The sequence below is a fragment of the Malania oleifera genome, chromosome 5 (assembly GCF_029873635.1).
Source record: "Malania oleifera isolate guangnan ecotype guangnan chromosome 5, ASM2987363v1, whole genome shotgun sequence".
Taxonomy (NCBI): Eukaryota; Viridiplantae; Streptophyta; class Magnoliopsida; order Santalales; family Ximeniaceae; genus Malania; species Malania oleifera.
This window is the reverse complement of record NC_080421.1, coordinates 94131945-94148021: the sequence shown is the minus strand read 5'-3', so window position 1 is coordinate 94148021 and position 16077 is coordinate 94131945. Positions and strand designations below refer to the sequence as shown.

Sequence of the window (16077 nt, the reverse complement as noted above, 5' to 3'; positions counted from 1 at the left end):
AAAAAAAAAAAAATTTATAACTATCTTTCTTAGTTATTATATTTTAGAATCCACTTTAAAAGAACAATCTTGTTTTACATGAACTTTTGGAAAATAGTATTTTAAATAGTTATTATTATTTTTTAAGCCTTTTTTGTTGTTTATGGATATTTTTAGTTTAGTTATATTTTAAATTCTTATGATCATTTTATGCTTTTTTTAATGTTAATTTAAATAAGAATTATGTATAAAATGATTGATTTAATCCATATCATTTTTGGATATGAAAATATTCTGGTTGCCAAAACAACTGAAAATCGGAAACAGATCATAATTATTAGCAGAAACACAAAATTGACAATGTAACCAAACATATTTGCATAATCTATTTTTTGCTGTACAGGAATCAAAACAGAAAACAGAAAGCAGAATTGACACCATACAGACTTTAGTTAAGTAACTAACTGTTACAATTCTAACCCTGTATAAAAACAGAATTTGGATATCCTATGAGTCTAGTTTTGCTGTCTTATCCTTGCAGTGCCTGAATCATTCACCTTTGCTTTTTCATTCTCATTCATGGCATTCTTTGTGAGCATTGTGTAGACTCTTCAATCCTTGGATATTCCTCTTTAGCATCAATTTGATTTTGGAAGTTTTTCTTTTCAGCTAATGTATCTGTGACTTCATCAACATACTTCTGTCTTTGATGTTTTTTTTTTAAATAACAATGTTTTAAAAGGCAAAGGTGTTTTAACCCTTAAGAGGCGCAGCATAAGCCTCAAGGATTGGGGCGTAAGCATTTTGAGAAATTTATTTTTAAGATAAAAATATGTACATAATTTTCATATCTTTGAAAAATAAAGAAAAAAATAAAATCACAAATATACTGTAAAAAAAAAAAATCAATTATAATTTGCAAACTACTTGTTGGCCATTCAAAAACTGCTAACTTGAATTCATTATGTAAATCATAACAATAGATCGCTATAACATAAAGTTGAAATTATTTTCAATATCTTAGGTACAACTCTTAATTATTTTGGAGTGATTTGAGGTTCAGGAGTTTATAAGTCAACTCATATTATGACATTCCTTTTATATAAGCATGGAGTTAAAATTTTTTAGCCAAATCTAACTAGAGAATCACACACCCAAAATGCATAAGCCTCAACTAAAAAAGTGCAAAAGGCATGCCTTCCATACAAATGTGTAGCACATTCTAAATAAGAAAACCCCTCTTTAATCCCTCTCTACTGCAGTTAACAGAACACTGCAAATTTGCTAATTCGTGCTAGCTTTTCTTTGCCTTACTTTTACCACCATTTAACAGGACTTCTTTTCCTCGAGGATCAAAAAGGCACAATCATCTTATCCATCAGATGTTGAGTTTTTGATATTCTTCCCCCTAACTTCCTTCCCAAGGATGGGCAAAATTCCTTCCTTACGATGCTGGCTCACCAGAGACTCTTTAACCAATCTATCCTCCTTAACATAAAAAGCCTTCAAACCCTCAAGCAAAGATGGTAGCAAATAAGAAATTTCACCAGTAAATCAGATGAATTGGCAACATACCCAGATTGAACTCCATTCTATGGTAAAATACCATCACAGAGAAAATCACTATCAAACTCTCTCCTTTTCTAATACATCGCCCCATTTCTTTTTCTCTTTAATATGATTTGCTTCTTTTTTCTTCTTATCTGAACCTTCATTCAAATAATCCTGAATTTCCTCAATATGAAAACTCCCATCAATATATTTTTTTGAAAAATTACTCAGCTGCACATCAGAAGCAGTTCTATTATTTATCAACAAGACAGTTTTCCTCAATTAATGCCATTTACTGTATTCTGAGCCTTAAAAGTCTCTCTCTCTCTCTCTCTCTCTCTCCCCCTCACGTGAGGCAATGCAAAGATGACAATGGTTGTTGAAAGGAAGTGCTTAGATTGGCTTTTAATGGAGAATATGTTGACCTGCTCAAAATCATGGAATACTGAAGGGCCAGAAGGATTTCTATCTTCTTTGAAGTTGAACAGATTGATTGGTCCTTCACCACTTGTAATGAGTTCTAGGATTTCAGCAAAGGTCCTGTTTAGTTCTGGAGAACAGTTCTCCTTTTCTAATTTTAGATTTCCAAATAATTTCAAAAATGCCACCTTATTTTTCAGTTAAAGATTTATATGAGAAATCTTGAAAACAATAACGAGATGTTTCTAAATTTCCTATACAGATTTGGAAAACTGGAAACAAGGTGACTTTTTGTAATTATTGGGAAAATTGGTAATGGAAAATAACATTGTTTCCCACAAGTGAATAGGGCTGAAGGATTTCTATCTTCTTCTTGGCTTTGTAAGAAAAGGAAAAGAGAGAAAAGCTTAAGGATCCAACTTTAAAAAATGGATTTGGCCCTAACAATGATTAACACGCAGGGTTGGAGTTGGAGGTATATTGCCTTTCCAGAAGGCTTCAACTTGAAGGGATGGTGCATGATCTCCACCGTGGCGGTTGAGTTGGCTCCTAGCCCCAAGAGAAAGTCCTGCAGTCTTGCTCCATAGTAGGGAGCTTTGATAGACTTACCTTTTTCCGAGGCTTTGAAAATGATCCCATCCTTTGAGGATACCAAGAATTGACTCTGCCGGAGGTAGTCTGCCCCCACTGTAGCCACTTCAACAGCCTCAACCCTTAACTCTGATGGAAGACTTATATGTCCTTGAGGGAATTTTCAAATCAGTTGTTGGGGCAAGATGAGTAAAAGCACATGCTCCTTCGAAGGCATTGTGAAGTGGGGATTTGGTTTAGGGAGACGACTGTCCTCTAACAATTAGTGTTTCAAAAAATCTAGGCCAGGCTCTTGAAAGCCCAAACCTCTTAAGTGTTCTCCGAACTTTGGATGGGCTTTGTTTGAGCTCTTCAAGTTCAGGAAACAGAGAACATCCCATCCCACACAACAACCACCCCCGCCACCCCCCCCCCCCCCGCGCGGCGGGCGGGATTTGCCCAACTCCATTGCTCCTTTCTCAGCCCTGAAAAATCCTCGAAAGCTTCGATTTACTTTGGGACTCCCTCTTGTTCAATCCTGGAACTGCCACCTGTGCAGGAGCAGCTCATGCAGCCTGAGAGAACCATCTTGCAAGTTAAATTGGACTCTTCAAGGGCCCGGAAAAAGAAGGATGCCTTGTCTTATTTCCATCTTTTGACAAATGCTTTTATGACACTCAGGAGGTCTTCTCTCCCCATAAATTGAGGAGCTCAAAAGGATGGGTATTGACAGTGTCTGTTTCAAAGAGTAGGTCTTTGATTGGGTCATCTTTAAGATGATGATGGTTAGTAAGATTATCAGTGCATCCCTCAAAGGCTTCAAAGAAAAGGCCAGGAGTTTTTTTTTTTTTTTTTGAAGAAATAGAGAGAAAACAAAGAGATGGAAGGCTTATTGTTAAAAGAACCACATGGCTGCAACAAAAAGGATGCTAATTGGGAGAACTTAAACAACTGGGGGTATGATAATATTGGAGGAATTTTTTGCATTTGGAGAAAGCTGACTGCAGCTGTGGATATTTGGTGAAAGTATGTTGAGAAAATTGATATCTTGGATTTTTAGGGAAAAAAGGGGCATTGAGTGAATTTTTCTTAGAGATTGGAGAGGTGACATAGTATGCTTATCGGAAAACTAAAACTGAAACTATTTATAGGCTTATGATCAGCAGCCTATGGAGGCATAAGCATGGGCTGAGCTGCTGGAAACATGGGAGGGTTCATCTTGTTTTATGGGAAGATGACATTGGGGAATTGTTGAATCACTCAATAAATCCATTCTCAGTTACTTGACATTTCAGGATCTTGGAGTACAACTTCAAGTGGATTTTCAACAGCGTCTATGTCCAGTCGAGGCAACTTCTGTGGAATCAGCTTCTTGAGGTCAAAATCAAATAGGATGCCTCTTGGCTCATTAGGGAGACTTCTGCATGGTTTTGTATCCTCATGAAAGGAGTGTAGGAACCTTGAAGAATAAAATCATGGAGTTTCTTGATTTCATCAATGTGAATACCCTATTAGTCTTCCATTCGATGGTGGCTCTTTCGCATGGTCCAACTTTTGAGCCCTTCTACTGGAAGATTGATGGATTTTTAACCTCTTCATATTGGGATTGGGGTGGACTCTCTGTGGTTATGTCAAATCTTTTCCCAAGGCCTATCTCAGATCACATCCCTATTGTTCTTGATACATGAGGAATTAAATGGATGCTAACTCCCTTCTAGTTTGAAAATATGTGGCTCAGACACGAAGGTCCTGGTGACGAAGTTTAGGGCCTGTTTAGTTTTGGAAAGCAGTTCATTTTCCATTTCAGTTTTCCAAAAAATTTACAAAAAAGTTAGCTAATTTTTTTTATGATATTTGTATGAAATAAATGAACAACAATAAACATTTTTGGATTTCTTGTGAAATTAGTTTTATTTTTTGTTTCTATTTTTTTTTTTCAAATAATTACAAAGTGCCACCTTGTTTTTCAGTTTCTCAAATTCATATAGAAAATTTGAAAAACATCTTTTCATTATTTTGCATATGGAAGCATGGAATTCGGATCTTGGACTTTAATTTGTGTGGATTATGTATAACGTTTTTTCTAAATCCACACAAACCCAAATTCAAGCCCCAAAATCCATGATTCCAAGTATTTCCTTACATAAAATTTGGAAAATTGGAAAACAAGTTGTTTTTTGTGATTATTTTAAAATATAAGATTAAAAAAAAAAAAAAAACGACAAATTGTTCTGCACATTTAGACAAGCTTTTTATTTTCTACCTTTTTAATATGGATCTTAAAAAAAAAAAAAAATTTGAAAAACTAAAAATTGGAAAACAGAAAATGTTTTCCACAACTAAACAGGCCCTGAGTTATGGTGATCTTCACTTCATTTTTTGGGGAAAGCTATTTTGCGGGTGCATCAAAATTGAAGGGACTGAAAGATGAGTTGAAATGGTGGATAAGAACATTTGGGATTATTCACCTAGAAAAGAATGAGATCCTTAATAAACTCAAGAAGCTTGATGACAAAGAATTATCTCAAGGCCTCAAGAGAATAAAGCAGTCAGAATTTTGCTTATACGAGCCTCTGATACCATGAAGGATTTTTGAGAAGAAGAATAACCATTCTTATTGAATTTTTAGAGACACGATTACAAGATAAATAGTAGAGGAAGGCCACAAAATCAGCATATCTCTAGGCTAGAAAACTGGAAACTGAAACTACTAAAATCTGAAATAGTAATTTCAGATTTTATTAAAAAAGTAGAATTTCCTAATTTATTCCCTATAAATCCGACAAAAATCAACTTGGTTTTTTGTCTAGTAGATCAACAAGAGAAGCTAGTTATCTTTTAAGAAGTTTAATGGAAAATTTTGGGAAAAGAAGAAGGGCTTGCATATGGTTTTTATTGACCTATAGAAAACTTATGATAGAGTACCTAGGGAAGTACTTTTGTGGTTATACAGAGGTCTTTTAAGGATTTGTATGGTCAAGTAGTGACTAGTCTTAAGATTGTAAGAGGGGATTCTAGAGAGTTTCTAATCACAATAGGTGTACATCAAGGTTCAACTTTGAGTCCTTATATTTTTACTTTAGTAATTGATGAAATTACTAGAAATATCCAAAATGAGATACCTTGGTGTATCATGTATGTTGTTTGCAGATGATGTCATGTTGATTGATGATAGTAGGAGCGAACTGAAGTCTAAGCTAGAACTTTGGAGAGCCACATTAGAGTCTAAAGGATTTAGGATAAGTAGGAATAAGACAAAATTTATGAAATGTAATTCCAATAATGTAAGTAGTAGCAACAGAGAGAAGATTAAATTGGATAATCAAGAGGTAAATAGCACTAATAGATTTTGATTTCTTGGATCTATTATGCAAGGCGAAGGGGAAATTGATCAAGATGTAGTACATAGAATTAAGACAGTTTGGGTATAATGGAGTGCATCAGGTGTGTTGTCTAATCGTAGAATACCCTTAAAATTAAAAGGAAAGTTTTATAAGACTTATATAAGGTCAGCTGTGCTTTATGGTTTAGAATGATGGGCAACTAAGAAACAACATGCACAAAAAATGAAAGGTGCTGAGATGAGTATATTAAGGTGGGTGAGTGGTTTAACATTAAAAGATAAAGTAAGAAATGAACATATACGGAATAATTTAGGCGTAGCACCGGTTGAAAACAAGATAGGGGCGACTTAGATGGTTTGGACATTTGAAACGTAGACCCAGTAGAGCACCTGTGTGGAGGAGTAAATTAGTTATGGTTTTTGGGATGAATAGGGGTACGGGTAGGCCTAAAATAACTTGGAATGAGGTAGTGAAGAAGGACTTAATAGCTCTTAATCTAATAGAAGAAAGTACCTTGGATCAGGTGAATTGGCGGAAAAGAATTCATGTAGCCGACCCCACCTAGTGGGACTTAAGGCTTGTTATTGTATTCTGTGATGAGTGTCTTTGGACAAAGCATTGGGTAAGCCAATCTATATTTGAGATTTATCATGTTTCTGATTAAGTGGAACAATGTTTTTTGACCTGCTTCTTAATATGCCAAGCAGAAATTTTGTTCAACCTGCCTTCCCATATCAAATTTATGTTTAGCATGATTCTATCTCTGCTGCATTTTAGTCTGAGAAATACACTTTATATCTTCTGTTTGGTGGATGGAGAAAATGAGTTTACTGTTTTTCTGCAGGTCCAAAATACATTTCGCGATCTTGAAGAATCAAATATTCTTTGCCCATACATGAGCAATGCCATTAAAGATATATCTAGAGCATGCCAAGCTTTTGAAGCAAAGGAATCAGCTCCTTCTATAGCTGGTATCCACTTCTCTTAAGAGTGTTTTTTTTTTCTCCTTTAAAGCATGCAAAGCTTTTGAAGCCACAGAATCAGCTCCTTCTATAGCTGGCATCCACATTTCTTTAAAGAGTGTTTTTGTTTCCTCCTATTATTCTGACTTTTTGGTTTCTGTATCCACCAGTTATGGCTCTGCGGATGCTTCATTCTGAGGTTACAAAGGTTTACATACTCAGGCTTTGCTCATGGATGCGAGCATCTACAGAGGAGATATCAAAAGATGAATCATGGGTCCCAGTATCTATCCTTGAAAGAAACAAATCTCCATACACTATCTCTTTCTTGCCATTAGCATTCCGTTCAGTTATGACTTCAGCAATGGATCAGATCAATCTGTAAGTCTCTAATAGCCCCATACTAGAGAAATGTTAAAAATTATAGAAGAATGCTGGCTTTAGTTTACTTGATTGTGTATTCGAGGTAGATTAGCTTAGACCATATCAACTCAAATGATAAGTAAATAATGCGATTTTTAAAATGCAGCCATCAGTTTTTATGGATTTTCTAATTCAACTAAAATGCAGCCATCAGATTTTGATGGATTTTCTAATTCATTTTGAGCTCGTTGTGCTTTCATTGTGCCATAATTGATTATGGCCTTATCATATTGTGCTTTTTGATTTTCACTCCTGGAAAAGAATATCATCCATTTCCATGCAAGGGATTCTGTAAGTCTTTGATTTTGGAAATTTGAACTCAAATTAAAACATGGAAGCCTTGAGTACTCTCACTTTTAGGCACATTGAGGATTATAACTTTTCATACATGCAAGGTTAAGGGTATGGTAATGATAGTAGGTGTGTGTCTGTCTGAGTGCATATGCATGCATACATTTTGGACTCTGATTCTTTGGGAAATATCCTCTTCTATCTGTCCTTTTCTTGCGTAACTAAATTTGCGTGTCAGAAATGAGGATTTTATTCAAAGGGAGACTAAAGATATACAAGGACAAAGAGTACTTATAAAAGAAGCATCTAGCACAGAAAATCTAGGGAAGAAACATAGAAAATGAGGATATGAATATTAGAAAGAAAGAAAAATCTGACGTGTGGAAAACAGCTTTGAGACTAGCTATGCTATATGGATCAGAATGTTGGGCAACTAAGAAACAACGTTGCCAAAGAGTAAAGTTGCTGAAATGAAAATGCTAAGACAGATGAGTGGTGGCAGTAAGTTAGGCATAGCACCTGTAGAAGATAAGGGAGGTGTAGCTTAGATGGTTTGGGCCAAGGCCTTAAATTTCGATTTCGACTCAAATTTCGAAGCTCCAAAAGTACAGAAATTTTGACGGAAATTTCGATTTTGATGTCGATTTGAAAAAATAACGGAAACTAGTAGTAAAGCATGAAATTCTTTGCGAAACTTTAGAAATGGTTAAGAAACATAAAAATATAAGTTTTAAGACTAATATATTACAAATTAAATACATCTATGTTTTGTATGAGGTGGAAAAGTTGTAAAATAGTACGTGTATCAAACATGTTTGTAAGATAATGTACATTAAACATATTCATTTAATGCAAATGAAATTCATAAATCATTTAAATATTATTTATTATACAAATATTGATAATTTAGACATGAATGGTAAAATAAAATATTATTATAAGTTTATTTTTTTCATATAATTTCAAAAGCACTTGTGATTACCTTTTGTTTCAATAAAATAAATTAAAATAGAAATTTCACTTCACTCTCGAGGTTTCGATAAATTTCGACAAATTTCGCTAAAATTTCGAGGTTTCGATAAATTTCGGAAGATTCGTTGAGATTTCGACGGAAATTATGCAAGACGGAAATCGACTGCCATTTCGATTTCGAGGGTGACGGAAATCGGAAATTTTGACCAAAATTTCGACAGTTTTGTGGAAATTTAAGACCATGGTTTGGGCATATGCAACATAGGCCAAATAGTAGGGCTGTAATTGGTTCCATTCGGTTCGGTTGTTGGAAAAACCGACAACCGAACCAAACCATTCTGTTTTCAAAAAATACATACCGAAACTGAATTGTAAACCGTCGGTTAATATAAGAACTAAACCGCAGATTTCCTGGTTTGGTTCGGTTTATTTTGGTTTTCAAAGTTTTGAACTAATAGTAAAAAAAATGTTTAGTGTTCCAAGGATTTAGATGTGCTGTACCCAAATTTCCATTGCCTTAATTTGGCCAACTCTACTACTCGTAAGTTCAATACATGAGATAGGTGAGAAATAAGGATGTAATTGGTTTTCCCCTTTCCAATTCCAACCGATGTGGGATTTGGGAATACAAAGGAAGGCTGGACATGCAATTGCATTTTGCAGGTGCCAGGCAGGGCAGCACTCCTTTTCTGCTGTGGTTGTGTGGAGTGGGAGCCAGAGGGGCAATTCACTATTGTCCCACGTTGGAAACTGAAAGGATGGGGGAGCCTCACCACTTTTAAAATGCCACCTCCATTTCTTATAGCTTCATATATTTTCATTTATAAAATAAAATTTATTCAGAAACGGAATAAATTATTTTATTACTGATTGTGTAGAATTAAAAATTATTATAAAAATGATTAAACATTTATGAATATGAATACATAATTTTAACATTAATATTATATAAAATTACAACATGCATAATTTATTTAATCGGTTTTTCAGTTTGGTTTTCAGCCTCAAATGGAAACTGAGACCAAAATTTTTTATTTTTGAAAACTGAAAACCTTCAACCAAAAAACCAAACCGGACATATTTCAGTTCGGTTTCAGTCCATTTTTCTGTATTTTGGTTAAATTTATAAACCTCTACCAAATAGTGCACCAATGAGGAGTAATAGTAGTAGGGGTAGGGGTAGACTTAAAATAACTTGGAATGAGATAGTGATAAGGGTTTAATAGCCCTCAAGTTGCTAGAGAAAATTGCCCATGATTATGTAATTTGGCAGAAAAGGATTAATGTAGCCAACCGCACCTAGTGGGACTTAAGGCTTGATTTGTTTTTGTTGTTGTTGTTGTTGTAGTAGTAGTATCTATTAAGAGTGTTCTTATGCCAAATGAGCTTGGTTAGGGTACTGCAAATATTTAAATAGCATGCATAGAAGTAGAAATATTTTTTGCCAAAATAAAACATTGTATTAGCTAAAAATAACTTTGAATTCTTTCAACAGTTAGGACTTTTGGTAATCTGGATTGCACATTTCACTGGTTGGAACTTTTTTATGAATGTGTTTTCTTGGTGAAAGACTTTGCATTAGTCAAAATCACAGCTAACATTTTAAAAATTCCTCTGCCTAAACATGACTATCACATAACATCTAATTTTTTAAGTGTCTTTTAAAATACCTAGGTACAATCACGTAAATGATCTACTACATCTATGCTACCAAGATGCATGATAGCTTTACCCTAGCCTCCCTTGGGTCTCCATATGAATTTTCCGTTGAAATATTAGATGTTGGTGAGGTATCATATTTTAGGAACTTGTTAGATGATATATGGTACATACCATGTGATTGCCCTCCATTTGGAGCTACAGGAATGTTTTAAGTCTCATGAAACTCGACCCCATGGAAATCTTAGTATGCTTATAATGGGGCATTCTTTCCTATTTGGAACAATTCAAATATGAGTTGCATCGTTATTCTTTCTATATATATTTTTTTTCAGTACACTTTTGTTTCTTTAACAGACGTTGTAGCTGCGTAATGCTATTTAACATTTACAGTGATATCTTTGGTTCATTTAACAACTTGGAGATATAGTATTTATAGTTATGTTGCATTGAGATTTTAGGAATTTAAACTAATGCTTATAAATCATTAGCACAAACTCAAGTATATGGGTTCTTTTAGCATCTATTTAAGACTTTTTGTTTTGTGGTTTTTTGGGTTTGTTTTTTGATTTATTTAGGATAACATGTAGGTCAATTGTTTCATTAAAGGATGAAATACGAAGAATGATGAGAGTTTCCTTCTCAAAAGGGGAGACATGAACAACCTTGGTAAAATAACTCAAGAAAGGAGTCCCATTAGCAACCAATTTGCAATAAATCAGGGTAAAACTCACTCTAGATTCAGAGGAAGGTAGAAAAATTGAATGTTGAAGCAAATGAGTATCGTGTTCTGTTTTGGGAAGACATTTGGGTGAGAGATTCTTTGCTTTGTTCATATTTTTCCTGTTTGTTTAGATTGCCCTCTTTGCACAATAAACCAATTTATTCTTTATTTCTAATGGGGCTGGCTTCTATTGGGATTTCCAATTTCATAGGGCTCTAAATTAAAGGGAGGTTTGGGAGCTTGCCTCATTATTAGTTTTGTTGGATGGTAGGCTCCTTTCGCAAAGGAGAGACTAGTGTTCCCACTTCATAGATCCATTTGGAAGGCTAAATTCCCCTCTAAGATTAAGGCTTTTATTTGGTTGGTCGTTCTTAATAGAGTTAACACTAGCAATCTGCTGCAGAGTGGGAGGCCTTTTAAGGCTTTATCAGTGGATCTTTGTTCTCTTTGTTTTCAAAAATTCAGACTCTGCTTCTCACCTTTTCCTGCATTGCTCCTAAAGGGAACAACTGTTTTGGTTTATTTGGACAGAATTGGGTGTATTCGATGCCCATGTAAGTTTTGTTGGCTATCCATTATTCAGGTTTTGGAATGCCTCGGCCTTCTGGAGATATGCAATTTTTGCAGTTTTGGTTGGTTGGAACAGACTGCTTGTATTTTTTTTTTTTGTGGAAGAAGATGTCTTCGGTTATGCTTTGGGAAAGGATCATGGTTTTAAATAAAGGCCGTGACCGTTACGTAATGCCGTTACGTAACGGTTTTTTGGGTTACCGATACCGTTACACACCGCGAAATCGATGAGAAGAAAAATCACAGTTGTAGCGGTTGTTACAGACCGCAACTGTTAGGTAAAGGCTGCTACAGCCGTTACATAACCGCTACAGGACTGTTACACCAAAAATTTTAATTTATTTATTGCTTTTTCTTCTCACTTTTTCCCTCTCTTTCATAAATCATTCTCAATATACCATGGGGTGAGAAGGGGAAAAGATTATAATGAGGATGACAATGATACAAAATTTACTATTTCTTTAAATACTCCACAATAGATGCATTAATTAATAATTTGAAAATACTAGTTAGGAAAATATTTTATTTTGATAATATTAATAATGTGATATTTATGTTCTATATTTTTCAACTTCAACCATCTTTCTTTTCTAGCTATTTTATATTTGTGTTATTTGTACGTCTTATTTGTCTAATAGATTTATAGAGTGTATAATGTATTTTGTTCTTTTAATTAATTAAGCACACATAAAAATTTATCATAGATAAGAACAATGAGAAGTATAAATACACACATGCACGTAATTTTTCTATCAATGGTGGTTTAAAACAAATGTAAACTTGCTGCCCTTACCAAATAATTCAGTTACTCGAACTAAAGGATCCAAAATACACTAAACTCTTTCTAAGAAGGGCTAAAAACTGAAAACAAGTAAGTACACTAATATGCACAAGGTTGTGCGTGTTTCAAAAAAATTCATGGCAGTTACACTCGCTTCCCATTATGTAACATGTGCTACTCCTGCTTCCCGTTACCCCGGTTACTGTTACGTTACGCTACCCACAACCGCAATTTAAAACTATGGAAAGGATTCAGTATTTGGCCTCTTTGTGGGTTTTTACAACTGGGTGTTTCAAAGGGTTTTCATTTTCTCATTTACAGCATGATTGGTTGGCTGTAAGGTCTTAAATTGCAATTTCAACTAAAATTTCGAAGCTCCAAGTACAGAAATTTCTATTTCGATTTCAATTTCGATTTGAAAGAATGATGGAAATTAGTAGTAAAGCATGAAATTTTTTATAAAAATTTAGAAATGATTAATAGACATAATGATCTAAGTTCTAGGACTAATATATTACAAATTAAAAACGTTTATGTGGTGTATGAGGCGCAATGGTTGTAATTTAATATGTGTATTAAACATATTTGTTATATAATGTGTATTAAACATGTTCATAATACAATATGCGTATTAAACATATTAGGCTAATATAAATGAAATCTATAAATAAATTAAAAATATTATTTATTATAAAAAAAGGATAATTTGGACATGTATGTTCCAACAAAATGTTGTTGAAAGTTTAATTTTTCATCTAATCTCAGAAGCCCTTGTAATAATCTTTTGTTTCAATAAAAAAAAAAAGGATAAATTAAAAGAGGAATTTCACTTTGCATCTGAATCTCAAATTTGAATTCTATAGTTAAAATTTTGAAAATTTCACTAAAATTTCGAGATTTTGATAAATTTTGGATGATTCGTTGAAATTTAGATGGAAATTATGCAATATGGAAATCGACTGCCATTTTGATTTTGAGGGTCATGGAAAGTGGAAATTTTGATGGAAATTTCGTTCATTTTGTGGAAATTTAAGACCATGGTTGGCTGTGCTGTGTTGATTTATTTTGATTTTGTTTTTTATTTTTAAGGAGGATTACTTATGCTCCTTGTTGTGCTTCTTCTTAATAAAATATTCTTTTACAATTAAAAAAATGAATGTTGAAGCATTTCAATATGTACTCTATAGGTTAAGAAATCTGCCTCCTAATTAGCCAAATGAATGTGCAAATTATGGCCTGGAAATAAGGCATCAAGTTCTTTTTTTGTTTTTTTTTTTTTTTGTGAGAACAAAGAAGAAATTTTGTTAAAGAGGAGAACAATACAACAAATGTCTTAAGAAATCCTCTTTTGAAGAGCAAAAAACCAAAAAAGAAGAAGCAAGAAAATAGCAAAACAATATAGCTGACCGATCATGCTGAAGATCAGAAAAGGATGATACCCTTAAAAAAATCAGCTGTGAAAGGCGACAACAATGCCAAATAGTGAATCCTATCCTACAGCATGGGATAATACATTTTCTTTCCCAAGAAAAGATGAGCATTCTTCCCCAACCAAATACCCTATGAGACCGCAAAGAAGGGAACCTCCACAATGCGGAACCATCTCTACTCCTTCAAAAAACTTTAAAAGAAATAGTGAACAAATCCTGTGACTCCAGTTGGACTCAACTCTCTCCAGATACTTCAAATTATTTGTTCCAAACCGTCCAAGAAAATGAACAATGAAGAAACAAGTGACAAGAAGATTCTGAACTTTCAAAACATAAAGAACAAACATCAGGCAATCCTCTTCCCCAATGCCAATTAGTGGAATACCCCTGAGCATGGGACAATACATCCTCTTCCCCGAGAAAATACCTACAAGACAGAAAAAAATCTGCACTTCCACTGCACAGAATCATCTCTACTCCTTCCAAAATCTTTAGAAGAAATCGTAAACAAATCCTCCAACTTGGGACAGATCCAATTCTCCTCATATACTACAAATAATTTGTTGCAGACTCTCCAAGAAAATGAACAATGGAGAAACAGGCGAGGATTCTGAACTTCCAAAACGTTAAAAAACAAATATCAGTAGATAATGCTTTAAAAGGTCTCCTACTCTATAACATATTGTTATGTTTTTAACTCTATTAAGAACAACTAACAAAATACAAGCTCCCAGCAAGAAAATAAAAATAAAAAAGCTTTAATCTTAGAGGGGACTTTGGCCTACCAAGTAAGTTGTTCAATCTCTGTCCAGTGATTGCCAAATATTACTACGCTATTCTCAATTATAACCCAATAATTAACCGTGCATCTTGTGTCATCAAGGGATCTTGAAAATCTGATCCGTAGCATAACATAAATCATGTTAAAAGGCATTAAATTTTTCCTTGACCGAATTTGTCATGGTCCTCGTTTGTTGAAATGCATGCGAATCTCATTGAATTACTATTTACATAATTTTAATGTAAAATGTACAGTATGTTATTTGTCTTGTATCTAGTGCAATGTAATTGTTAATTTGATGGGAGCAGAATGTGTTGGATTCTTTTATTGATTTTCTCTGAAAAAAAAAAAAAAAAATCTAGGGCCAAACTTATAAAATTTAAAGCTCCAACACTCCTTAGATCCTTTTATGTGTTCAAATCTACTATTTTCTGTTCAAACATGGACCTCTCCCCCATCCAAAAAAAAAAGAAAAAACCCACCATATCATAAATTTGTTTATTTGTTCTTTCCAGGATGATTCAATGTTTAAAGAGTGAGGTTACAAAGTCAGAAGATATATTTATGCAGCTTCAAGAAATTCAAGAATCTGTCAGACTTGCATTTTTGAACTGTTTCCTGGATTTTGCTGGTATGATGATTGAGCCACCAAGTGTTATGTGTTTGACTGTCTTTCAGTTCAGCGCTCTATGTTCATGCCATGTACATTAATCTCAGGTCATCTAGAGCGTCTTGGAGGTGAGCTTGCTCAAAACAGATCAAGCAAAGAAAATTCACATTTGCAAAATGGATTTTCTCATGAGGCAGAAGAAAAATCATCTGATCTTTTCCTGGGAAGTGTTACTGATCCACATCAACAATTGTTGATGGTATTAAGTAATATTGGATATTGTAAAGATGAACTTTCTCATGATTTATACAAGAAGTACAGACATATCTGGCTGCATTCTAGGTACGCAATGGGTTCTTTTTCCCTTCTTTCATTTGGAGAAATATACTAAAGCTGTGAATGCATGTTAACTACTGTCCCTTCTTGCATGCTGAAACTGTATCAAATGTATCTTATGGTTGCAATGCAGTGTGTGGACCAGTTAAACTTGTCCTTGCTCTGGCTTTATTGATCTGCTTGGATATTGTTAAAGCTTGATATACATTGTTGGCTCACAACCTAACTTTTCGGTGAAGTGGTAATCTAACCTGGTATCAAAGCTGGTTACCAGGAGGTCCTGGGTTCTAGTATTGTTGCCTGCGTTTATTATATGGTGTTTAAAAATTATTGTATTACCCGTAATGGGTGTTATTTATCGATTGTTTTATCTCACATGCTGTTGGGCTGCATGTGGGGGGGGGGGGGGGGAGTATTAAAGCTCGATATACATTGTTGGCCCGCAACCTAATAGCTTAAGCTTTTAGGGGAAGTGATAATCTAACAGATATGACTTAAACCAGTGCCTCATGATGCTAGCACATCACTGACTGTTGTTGTTATTGTCTTTATTTCTTGTTATTGTTAAGAGAAGAAATGTAATTAAAGGACAAGACAATATATGGAACAGAGGACCAGAAATCCTGGCATCAAAGAAAAACAAAAATAAGAAGGACCACAATAGAGGTCATAAC

General features: G+C 34.2%; 1 protein-coding gene across 1 annotated transcript in view; it reads left to right on the top strand.

Moving 5' to 3' along the window:
• The window catches only part of LOC131156527 (exocyst complex component SEC5A-like), a 77694-nt gene that overhangs the window by 40367 nt on the left and 21250 nt on the right, over positions 1 to 16077 (top strand). Inside the window, exons 12-15 of the mRNA XM_058110292.1 lie at positions 6709 to 6835; positions 6997 to 7207; positions 14973 to 15088; positions 15175 to 15409. Coding sequence (XP_057966275.1) covers positions 6709 to 6835; positions 6997 to 7207; positions 14973 to 15088; positions 15175 to 15409 — 689 coding nt within the window. The remainder of the gene's footprint in view (positions 1 to 6708; positions 6836 to 6996; positions 7208 to 14972; positions 15089 to 15174; positions 15410 to 16077) is intronic.